Consider the following 11,732-nt stretch of genomic DNA (forward strand, 5'->3'; position numbering starts at 1 on the left):
TAACCTCAAGAGAAAACATGTGTTGTATTTTATGTAGAAAACAATTTTCCCTGTCAGATGAAGTCTTAGGGCAGAGTGTCCCTTATTTTATATAGCTGTTTGTGCATTACTCTATCTTGGGATTAATGGTGATGGTGTAATTTAGATTCTGTAAGAACTGGAGGCAGATGGATTTACAGAGTTATCAGTCTAGCCACATACAGGCAGCTTTGCTTTAATTGAATTTAGTGCTGGGGAAAGGAAGAACTCGATGAAAGGAAATCTTTCTCCTCCTGCTTTGAGAAAAACAGGTCCAGCTAAGGCAGGAGCAGCACATTTTGCCTTATTACCAGTGCAGGATGGCAGAGGAGCGGTGCATGGGCACACAGTGGCTGCAGCAGAGCACAGGGCAGGAGGGAGGTTTGCTGTCTATGGTGCCCGTCCACACTGCATCTCTGCCTACCAGTCCCGTTCTCATGGCTCCAGAAACAGATGGCAGTTTGTAGTGTGTTTTGAGCCTTCTCAAATGCTCTCAATATAACAGTGACTTTCTACAAGTTCAGGAAAAACAGCTGACCAAGCAGAGAAGACTGAAGCCTTAATGCTTCCATGAGCTCTGCAAGGTGAGCTTGGCCCTTCTTGGACATGAAGGGAGGGAGAGAGAAAAAGAATTATGTGTGGCCCTACAGCAGGGAAAGATCTGTCTTACCAGACATGGGGGAATTCAACCACGAAATAAACTCAGCTCTCCTATTAGTGGGTCTGTGTGCTTGACAGGTATCCACCCAGAAGGAATTAGCTTAAGGCCATTCACCCACTTGTGGAGGCCACCTAGAACATGTCACGTACAGTGATGCTGAGACAAAATGAGTGCTCTTGGGGCTGTTGGGTTCAAATCTCAAGTGGGAAATGGCCATCACCCAGAGCAAGGCTGGCTCCTCAGCTGTACCCAGCCTGGCAGAAATACCCATCTTGGGCTGCCTTGCTCCAAATCTGTTTTGGCAGGAGATTTGTGAATACATCGCCATGTGCCATTTCAAGCTTCATTTGAATAAGCATCCCATATAATAGACTTTTATAGCTCTCTTTCTGTGAATTCTAAATTAACGCAACTCATTAAAATGTTCCAAAGTTTTATGTAAATAACTAATTAGCATTTGAGAAGGAATAGTAAATTCGCAGATGGTTGTGCTCCATTTGGGGCCCACTTTGCTCTCCTAGGCTATGGCCAGTGCAGAGTTGGGTCCTTGGTGCAACATCCTCCATAGCAGGAGCTGACACTCAGGTTTTTGCCAGGTGGTCCAAGAAGGAAATGTTCCTCTAGAAAGCCTTATGGGTATGCAAGAGCTGATGCTTCATGTGTGAAGCTGTGCCTCAGGACTCCTGCAGTCCAGGCTCAGCACTGCCACCAAGTCCCTGGACACTGTACCCAAGCATCCCAAAAGGTACATAAGCTAAATATTTTCTTTGTCTCTCATAGGACTGGGTCCAACCAATATCTGTAGCGTGCTGGAGGGGCTTAGGTTGAGGTGGTGCAGCAGCAGTTTCACATTTGGCTTTCCTGGGCATTTCTTCCTTCTCTTTGCTAGGAAGATGCTGCTTGGCCAGTGGAAAATTCAGAGAGCAGTACCAGGAGTCAGTGAGGAAATCAAAGGGTGAGCTGCCAGGAACAGGTTATGAAGGAAGCATGTCCATGTCTGGACAGAAGGTAAAACATCCTCACCTCAGTCCTGCCCATGCTGCTTAATCCTGCCTAGGGAGCATGAGGCAGGTGGGTCCCAACATCACACCCCACACATCAGCTCATAACGTTCCAAGCAGAACATCTGAATTTTTACCTGCAACAAGGGGAAAGTTGATGAGCAGCTTGCTGTAGCTGCATTTCTTGAATCCATAAATACTGATACAGATACTCCCTGTTTTTGGGTTGCAGCTATTTGGCTGCAGCTTGTCCTGAGCTGGCTCTGCCTGCAAGAAAGGAGGATCTGAAAGCCCTGCTCAGGAGGACTGGGGACAGGCTAAGACCTCCCAGCAAGCCTAAATAAGCCCATAAATGACATCTGGCAAAACTGAAGATGGAGGGCATGGCCATGGCCATGGCAATAACCAGTGGGTATCTGGAAGAGCTGGGGAAGCGTGAGGCTGAAAGGGCAGCAGCTATCCTCATTGGAGGGCACACACATAGCCCCTGCTGCAGGGCAAAGCCCCACACTGAGGGCTTTCTCAGGGACGTAGAGCACATGCCAGCTGCTAATGACCTGCAGCCATAATGTGCTTCAGCCTTCATTGCTAAGTGGTTCTGCCTGGAAAATTGACTTGAAAACGTGTTTCAGGATGTGCCAGATATTCTCATGCTAATTTCCCAGCCAAAACCTCCCGTGTGGTATCCAATGTGATATCAGTAACTCAGAAGAAGGGGAAAATGAAGCCTCTATCTGCTTTCAAGCAATTTATTCTCCTTTTGTCTTTTTACTTCCAGCAGCTAAGTAAATTACACGGATTAAAATACAAAAGGCATTTAATTTTTTAACTGTAATTTCTTCTCTCCTGGCAACAGAGTAACAGAAATAAAGAAAAAACCAGAGAGAGTGAGAAATTAAGAAAAAAAAAGAATTTAAACGCAAATACCACTTCTAATATTTAAAATACAAACACAATTTCAACTGATTAAAAGTAAGAGGACCTGTTTGAGCACAAAGGCACAGCAGCAGGCTTCGGCATTCAAGTAGCCGTCATCAGCCTCAATTTCACATCAGAAACCTTGAAGGGAAAATTTCTGCTGGTGATTACTTTGTTTTCATTTCTGATATACTCCATCTTTCTCTTTATTCAAGCTCCTTTTAGTTTTATCAACTTTACCCCCACTTCTGCTTTTATATTACTGAGTCTCAAGTGTTATCCAGCCCTTTGAACTGATTTCTGACATACTCTGGGGAAGGAGAGCTATCAGGAGAGCTTGTGAGATGAAAGAAGGGTCTCTCATGTTTTTCTGGTTGAGCTGTAATACACAGAAGTGGCCATGAGCAAAACTGGTGACAGAGCTGGGAGTTATCTCAAGTCCTAATGTCCAAGCTAGGAATGAAAGAAGCCAAACTGGAACAGGGGTATCTGGAACAATTTGTAGCTGTTTCTCACAGCAGTTTAGTGAACTTTATACTTTGGACAGTTTTCTAGTTTGGACTTCCCATAAAAGTGCAAATTAAGGATCTGAGGACTCCACGGACACTTAAAGGAGGTTTGTCCTTGTCTGAACCATGCACACACCTGTAGGAGAAATCCCTTTTGTGAATAATGAACTTAAAAGCAAATTCCTTTTCCCTTAGCTTTCTGCCAGGCAAAATCCTTCACCGCTCCCCCTTCTGTGCTGGTGCACTCGGACACACTGCTGGGCTGCTTTGGAGTGCCAGTATCAGCAGCAAGCGACTCAGATGTGAGGGTGACCTGCAGAGCCTTGCTCCTGGGGAGGATGCAGCAGAACAACGTTGTCCTTGTTTGCACTCATTTAAATGAGTGCCCGAAGTCTTTCCTTCCCCCTGTGCAGCACGTCCCCCGCACAGGCTCACAAAGGGCCACATTCATCAGCGAGCAGCAATGAGCTATAATCCTTCTGAAAGACATCAAGTTGTGCCAGCTCTACCAGGGCTTGTTGTAAGGAGTTCATCCTGCCTCGCTCACAGAAGCCCAGAGCAGTCTCAGTTGACTTCTGTACATGTCGGTCTGGGGTTCTAAGGACCAATTTGGGGCAATTTTCATGGGGTAGAAAAGGACTCTGGTTAGTCCTGCTGAAGTGGTTACATCTGCTGTGGGATCTCAGTGACTTCCATCCCACACTCCTCCCACAGACAAGATACTGCACGACCCCACTGCTCTGCATGGGTGAACCTTTCCTGCCCTTTCAGCCTCCATTTATCCATGGCTGGCTTGCTCCCACTTGTCCCCATGCCAGCACTGCCCACTAGCTTAAACAGTTCTCCCTAGTACTGGTTTATCCATCTCAGTGAGTTTGTAGGGAGCAAGCAGCTCTTCATAGCTTTCGTTCTGTGAGAATCAGAACCAAGCTCCTTCAGACCTCTTGTCAAAGGGAGGCAATGTTCATCACCTAGTCTTCCCTGTTATCCTTGGATTGATCTGAATTTAACAGCCCTGAAATCTTCCAAGGACAGAATGGGAGGGATGACTGCAGCCTGGCTGAACCCAGACACCAGGAACACAGCTGGAAAAGCAAAGACCAAGCCAGGTACAGCAGCAATGCCGAGCAGGGAGGGGGAAGCTCCCAGCAGACTTGGGCTGCAGGAAAAACTGATCGTGGTGGTGATGTGAAAACACAGACATTAAAAAAAAGCCAAGGCATGCTTAATTAACTCTTGTTGGTTGACTCCAGGCTGCCCTGCCTTTCCTCATCTTCCTCCCATATCACATTTCATTTCTCTGTTTTCTCCATCCTGGCCTGCATCCTTCCTACATTTTGTACTTGTGTCTGATCCACTTCCCCCTTTTCTGCTTCTCTTTTCTTTCCTTCCTTGCTGGAAAATGCATGACCCCATTCTGGACCCTACTGAGAGGTTGGTCAGAGCGCAGCAAGGTGCTTGCTTCCTCAGAAGGCATCCCCAGCAGACACCAAATGCTCTGAAGGCTGCTAAGGAAGAGATTTAAGTGGGTTTAAACTGCTAGCTGGGCTTATCAGCTCTAAAGGGCTCTGGGTGGGCTCCTGTTCATTGATAAATCACCTCCGCCTCTCAGCAGAATCCAGAGGTCCCCAGTTTGTTTCCAGCAAGTTCGTCTCAAACCAAAAATACGAGTGAAAATAATAATGACACTTAAGCAAATAAGGTAGGCTCCCTCTTATAGGGCACATACATGCAAGAGTGAGCTAAGTTCCTGAAATTCAGCCTGCTAATCTGATCTTGGCCCTCCCCAAATTCGTCCTGTCTCCTACTCTTGCATCCCCTCTCATGGAACCCAGAAAGAGCCAGCCAGTAGAGGTAGTTTCTGCAGAAACTCTAATCATCCTTTAGGTGATCCTGGAGTTGTACACCTTCCTCTATCAAAAGGCACAGGCACTTTAAGCAAAAGAGATAATGGACAGTCATAAATGGCCGTATGCTCCAATAGCCCCCGCTGCTGTCGGGGAGATGCATTTGTCACCTAGCAACCACATAAGGTGATGAAGAAATAACAGATTTTTAAGCTAATGGCCACAAGTTAACACCTATCAGAGAGCAGCCTCCAAAGTCCACTGATGAGGTGAGGTAAGTGGCTGGGGAGGAAGGAGATGCCCAACTTTTTTTCAGAAAGTGGATGAGGAGAAGGGGGCGGGGATTATCTTTTCCAAGCGTACGTACATATGGATAGATAAATGTGTATACAAGTATATCCTTACTGGGGTAAATAATAAAAAGCCTGGAGAAATCCCTCAGACTGGAGTTAGCCCCACACACAAGGCTGCCCAGAAGAAGAGTCTCCTGGTACTGCAAAGCCCCAAAGGCAGTATCATGGCAGAAAGTGGAGGACGTGGCAGGGAGTTGGTAGGAGGGATCACAGCTTCCCGTAGGTCTTGGTGCAAAGCTCCTCTCAGCACTGTGTCAGGTCCCAGCCTGCTCGTTAGAAACCTCTGTATGGGACCAACCAACGCATGTTTGCCTCTAGGCCAGGAATTTGAATAGTGGTGAAATTCAATTCCTCCCCTTTTCTCCTAGAAACAGACCAAGAACTGAAGCTATGCATTATTTTTCAGTACTGAGAGCTCATCATAGTACCTGCCCCTCTAAGTACTGTGGATGATGCATTGGGTAGCCGTAAATTGGAAGCACTCCGGGCTCCGGCATTGGCACACAGATAGAGGCATCTCGCTGGAGCGCAGGAGGGAGCTTTGAGGGAAGTAATTGCAAGAGGAAGAAATCTGAAATTAGCACGCTGATGGATGATCTCTTTGAAGCCTGAAATTGTAAGAGTCACAAGGTTCCCAGCACGGCTTTGCACATTTTTATACTGCAAAGTCTTCTTCTTTTTAAAAAACAGCTAAGAAGTTGGTTTGGCATTTCACTGTTAAACAAAATTGAAAAGGACTGGACTGAACCAGGGCACCAACACGCTCAGACCATTTATATTGTGTAGTGCATCTACTTAGCAGCGTTAAGAGAGGTGCTTTCTCTGAAGGCATCATTTCAGCAACTTGCCTTTAATTAGCGGTGAGCCGAAGTGCATGCTTGAGAAGACCAGGCTTTATGCAAAGCACTAAAAATAAATATCAAACCTGGCTTGAGCACATGTATCAGAGTTGGTTAGTCATCTTGACCTCTTCACTGGGGAAAAACCATGGAGACGTACCTCAAGATCAGCTTAGCTCTGTCAATCATTACTGCAGTAATGGCACCACGACATAATGCTTAACTTCTGGAGCGACTGCTAAACATATTCACAGCAACACTCTTTGTGTTAAACCTGGAAGATCCGTAGCTAATGGTGCGTCTCAGCCACGGGCTGTAAGCTTCAGTGACAACCCATTATTGGCTACCAAACTACCTGGCATCATCCCTGCTTTGTGGTTATCAGAGATTCAGTGCAAACTGTGTTCCATCCCGGTTTTAACTACATGATCCAGGTGTAGCTATCAGTCAGCGTGAAATTGGTGCTTGCAACAAAATTCTGTATTTCACGAAAACGACTTTAGGTATGTCTTTTCCTGATGCATTGTCTTCTGCAACCAACCCCAGCAGCTGCATTCAGTGGTGGTGCTGGTGGAGGTGGATTGGATAGGGGCTGCCTTCATGCTGAGGTCAGAGGCACAGTGCACAGAGGCTTGAAGGCAACACTGCTCTTCCTGCAGTGACAGAATTGCAGCTAAAGGCACCGTGTAATGAAAGCACATCCACAAAATCTGGTGATCCTTTGTTTGCAGAAGGTCCTGCTAAAAACAGCCATAGGTTAATATGGAACTAAGATACAGCAACAGGAATTTGTAAACACCTATGAAAATGCCAAAACACCTGCAAGGTGTTGACCTCAAACTAGTGTTCATTTAACTTGTAGCAGCTATTAGAGTGTGCCCATGCAAACCCTGAGTTTGTTTCCTGGCTAGCGGTAATTTCCAAAGGGTGTGAAGCCTTTGGGTAGTGTGCACTGTGACCAAAGGCACAATGTGCAGAGAAGTTTTAGAAGCTCCACATCACTGCTGCAAACAAAGCTCTTCCTGCATCTCTCCGCTTAGTGATGCAGAGACCCAGGGTTTGGTGTTTCACTTCATGGATCACGGAAGCCGGAGTTCTGTATTTTATCTTCTTCCAGGTAAACAAACCCTTCTGTGCAACCAGCATGATGTTAGGAGTTTTGTTTGGGGGATGATTCAATTTCTATTGAATTTAATCTGCATCCTTTTCTTTCAACCAAATTCTCTCTTGGTGGGGCAATCTGGTGAATTTGAGGTGGGTTTAATATACACTTCCAAGTAAGGAAGAGAAAGCTTGAATACCTTAATCTTCTATTCTCTCTATGGTTACTGAAATGGAAGAGCACGAGTCTTCAGCAGCAAGGGTGGGTGTTTGGCTGCACTGATGGATTACTGGCCCAGTGAGATGCACTTTGCTGCAGCTCATCCATGCGATGGTAGCTGGGATGAAGTAGTTTGAAGAATAATAAAGGAGAGCCCAGAGACTGTCATTCAGCCATGAAGAATACTCAGGGCACACGCAATCGCAGCAATCGGCTGTCTGGTTTTGACCTGTTATTCTAATAATCAGCTGAAGTGCAAAAAAAATTAGAATATTCTTCACCAGGGTGTATGTGTGACACAGCAAATTAGCTCAATTTTCAAAGGACACGTCTGGAAGAGTTCATTTTGAAGCTTCTGTCTTTTTCCCTGTTCCACATTCAGGTTTCAGCCGTTCGTGAAATTCCATAGATAATGAGAGACTCATTATACCTACAGACCTCTGGCGAAACGAGGGGCTGATTGTGCCCCCTTTACACCAAAAGGCAGTGTGCACAGGATTAAACAGGCTATAGAGATCTGTGATTTCTTGCTTTTTGCAGAGACACGAGAAGTCCTGTTAATTAGGGACGTAACATGAGACCTCTCAAATATACATATTTGGTACAAATTTCTGATCCTCAACAGAGCTTTCTAGCTGCAATCAAAGTCAGAAATCTCCGCATCCTTCAGGCTTATAAAGAAGGAAATCCAAGTAACATAATGGTTTATGAATTATGTTAATACATTCTTCCACGAACTACATCTCAACTCTTCCATTGCATTGAACTGGATTTAATCTTGCTGATGAACAGGTCTGGTTACTTTTTGCCTAGATAATCTGAAACTGAAGCTAAGGTCAACAAGGTTTGCAAAAGTAAACTTGCTTGAGCAAAGAGTAGAAAATACACCTGAAGAACAAGTTTTGGGTTCACATATTTGCAATTGCGAATACACGTACCTGAAACCTGACTCTGGGAATGATGCACGACTACTGTCCAGAAATAGAAAAATGCAAGGCAGAGCACACGTCCAGTCACAACAGCCCCAATTTACAGCTACATTCACAATTAGCCACTGGAAAATAGCTGCAAACCAGTAATTAGGCACAGGAAATTCTTCAGCTGACATTTCTGAAGAATGGAGCCCAGCTCTGTAAGCAGATCTCTGATGCTGCTCCTCGCCTGGCTCTCAGCCTTCCCTTTTCACATAAAAGGAAATGCGTTCCCCTTGCTCTAGCTTTCATCTTCAAACTATTGAATTTATCGAGCTGTCAGGGAGATTACCCACTGATTTCAATACAGGCTCAGAGCACAGACACACGGGGATGGGAGCAGGGAGAGGAGCGATTTCACCCATGCAGGTGCACTTCTATTGCACTCCAGCTTCCTGCTCCAAGACAAGATTGGTCATTACACTGATTTCAAACAAAACAACAATGAAAAGTATGATTTGCCCTCTCTCATTTCCATGTATGTTTTCAGCCAGCAGGCTCCCAGCCCGACTGTGAGCCTGGCGAGAGGTGAGTGTGGCTCTCTGCTTCCCACCCACTCCCACTGCATGCTTCCAGCAATGGATTTCCTTCCCAGAGTGAAAAGAGAAGCCAGCAGCTCTTTGTTCCCCTGCTTTTTCAGCAAAAGCACGGGTGGTGGGTGCTGGTGTTGAATGGCAAATCAGTCACATGCTGCTTTGTATATCATCATCCCATCTAAACTTCTGATCAGGTTCCCTTGATGGAGGAAAAGTTCTCAATCATGCACTTACCGGTGATGCTTTTCTTCATGCTGATAAACAAGCATTGGAGCCTGTCTGGTCCATACACTTTGGACTGAAGCTTCCTTTTATTTTCCCTTGTTAGGTGCATCAGGCAGAACGATGAAAACTTTAGCAGCTGGTACGTGTGGTAAGTTTCAGATCTGTTCCAGAGAGAAAGCTGGCAAATAATATTATGTGATGGATATATGGAGAGAAAGGCATTAAGAGAGACAGATAGCTGGAGAGCATTGCTCCTGGGTTGTCCCTGTATTCTGTCTTTACTGACTAATGGGAGTCATTAATCCATGGCTTCACTGTACACTGACAACAGAGACGGGCAAACCTGATGAATGATTTCTGGGAGAAATGCTTGAATTCCAGACAGCACTCATCACTGAGAGATGTTGGTTTCCCGAGACTTTGATCATGTCCAGCACACTGATGGAGAAAATGCAACATTTAACAGCTATTTGCAAAATACATTAATGAATATGTTAATTTGAAGACACGCAGCCATCTGTTGGTGCTGCCCACAGATGGCGATGGCACTGTTCCTCCCCTGCTGCCTCTGCCTCAGGTTCCTGACACTGTTTCTCCTGGCCCTGCTCCTGTCCTGCGGGATCTGCTGCTGCCTGCAGTGCTGGCTGAAGCGGCGGAGCAGCCTCCAACCACGCACTCTGGCCGTCTTTGCGCTCAGCAGCTCGGATGCTTTCTGTGGTTAGTCCTACCTCCTGCCTACTGCAAGATCCCACTGGTCCCCTTCCTGCCGGCTCCATCCAAAACCCAGCACAAGGTGGCCAGCTGTGAGTGGTAGCCAGGCTGCATCTGGGTGAACAGTGCAGTGCCCAAGCTGAGCACCTTGGGTTGATGATTGGACCAGAGATTGCAGAGCTTAAGCAAGACATTTTTTTTTCCCCAGCTAAACCTTCAGCTGAACTCAGTGCTGTCCCTGTATGTCTATATGTCCCAGAGATGCCAAGCTGGGGCTTGGCCATCCTGACACTGGAGGGTCGAGGGACCTTCTCCTTGGCATCTGGCAACCCTTCAAAATTTGGGACTTGAATTTCTCACCTCTCTGGTCAACATAAGCCACCCCAGCCAGTATCTCAGTGGGCTGATATCTGCCAGGAAAGCGTCTTGGTGGATGCTGTGTATTGCAGTAACCACCCTCACATTCCCCCAGAAACATCCAGAATTTGGGAAGGGCTATAAGGACTGTGTGTAACGCCCAGAGCTGACCTGGCGTACTGCCAGCAGGCTGGGCCAGGCACCAGCCCCTCCAAGAGGAATAAAGCTCATTCTGTGCTTAAGCTAAGCCCTTCCCAGAGGAAGAACTGTCTACTTTCTGGGTGGTCATGAGCAACGTCTCCACCCAAACCCACCCAGATTCCTCAGTTCTCACTTCTTGCATCTGGAGTTTGTGGTGAGAGGCTTTGTGATTCACAAATTACACCCATGCCTTTCTTGTTTCCGAGTGGTTTGACAGCTCGTCCCCAGCTCACCCTCTCCCCCCAGAGCTTGTCCTTCTCTGCCTGCTCTACATTTACTGCTTTGCTTTCTCCCCAGCAAGTGAAGCCCCTCAGTGCCCGTTCTCCAGATCTCCAAGCGCCTGCGTGAACGTGGAGAGGTCATCTCCTGCCCTGCAGCTCAGCCCTGGAGGAACTGAGTTGCCTCCATCTTATGAGGACATAATGAAGGAAAATAAACTCTAGGCACCACATGTTGTCTTTCTGCAGCTTGTAGAATCATAGAATATCCCAAATGGGAAGAGACCCATGAGGATCATTGTGCCCAACTTCTTGTTCCACTTGGTTCACCAGAGAACTTCCATCGTGTTACAGCAGTGAGAGCAAATCAGCCAAGAGCCTAAAAAACAGCACATATTTCACGTGAGCCTGAAAGGGGAGACCAAACGCAACACAACAAATGCCAGAAGCGCGTGTTGAATCTGTCACGGGGGCTCACACTGACATTTTGATAGGGCTCTTGAATTTTGAGAAGCTCACTGAAAGATCTGTGCTCAGGGTTTTTGGCTCAGCCCGCAGATTTCTTTCTCTCGAGCTGGTGCAGCCCCGTGTGTTTTAGGAATGAGTGTTGATAAATGACTCGGTAGTTACTTCTCAAACTTGAGCTGCCTCCTTCATTCGGCGCGGTGCCAGCAAACACCCTCTGGCAAAGTCATGTTGTTCTAATACATTGTAATGCAATCATGCCACTCTGCGATGAAGAATCGTTTGCCACATTTAAAATATTTAGCACAGCATATCAGATTTATCCTGTGCAGAAGGCAGCACATTTATAGCCAGGAGAAGGAAAGCAAAGGATGGGTGGTATAGGGGAAATCTTGGCAGCTGCAAAACAAACAAAAAAAGTGAATCTGCTCACTTGAGCTATTCTTAATTTAATGATGACTGACCCACATTCACAACTCTTACTCTATTGTACCTAAAGGCCATGTATGGCTCAGGACCCACACAGTACCCACACACAGTCACTCCCCATGAACAGGAATTGCGGGGTCAGGGATTTGATG

The 11,732-nt window shown here is 46.4% G+C and overlaps 1 protein-coding gene across 3 annotated transcripts; it reads left to right on the top strand.

Moving 5' to 3' along the window:
* The first annotated feature begins 7,027 nt into the window (after window positions 1-7,027).
* Window positions 7,028-11,324, top strand: TMEM207 (transmembrane protein 207). Of its 3 annotated transcripts, none has more exons than XM_015291405.4 (5): window positions 7,028-7,263; window positions 8,929-8,966; window positions 9,303-9,338; window positions 9,777-9,916; window positions 10,766-11,324. In XM_015291405.4, exons 1-5 carry the CDS (start codon window positions 7,189-7,191, stop codon window positions 10,909-10,911), a joined length of 435 nt encoding a protein of 144 aa, XP_015146891.1. In that variant the 5' UTR covers window positions 7,028-7,188; the 3' UTR covers window positions 10,912-11,324. The 3 variants fall into 3 exon arrangements, with proteins under 3 accessions (XP_015146891.1, XP_040561505.1, NP_001264624.1); NM_001277695.2 differs by having other exon boundaries at window positions 7,103-7,263; window positions 9,303-9,347; window positions 10,766-11,161; XM_040705571.2 differs by lacking the exon at window positions 8,929-8,966 and having other exon boundaries at window positions 9,736-9,916; window positions 10,766-10,919.
* The last annotated feature ends 408 nt before the right edge of the window (window positions 11,325-11,732 follow it).

Source organism: Gallus gallus, chromosome 9 (genome assembly GCF_016699485.2).
Source record: "Gallus gallus isolate bGalGal1 chromosome 9, bGalGal1.mat.broiler.GRCg7b, whole genome shotgun sequence".
Classification (NCBI taxonomy): Eukaryota; Metazoa; Chordata; class Aves; order Galliformes; family Phasianidae; genus Gallus; species Gallus gallus.

Coding starts and splice junctions, on each gene's coding strand:
- TMEM207 (NM_001277695.2), top strand. CDS start 7,189: ATGCAGAGACCCAGGGTTTGGTGTTTCACTTCATGGATCACGGAAGCC. Junction 9,348..9,776: donor TTTAGCAGCTGGTACGTGTG/GTAAGTTTCAGA, acceptor CCTCTGCCTCAG/GTTCCTGACACTGTTTCTCC. Junction 9,917..10,765: donor CAGCTCGGATGCTTTCTGTG/GTTAGTCCTACC, acceptor CTTTCTCCCCAG/CAAGTGAAGCCCCTCAGTGC.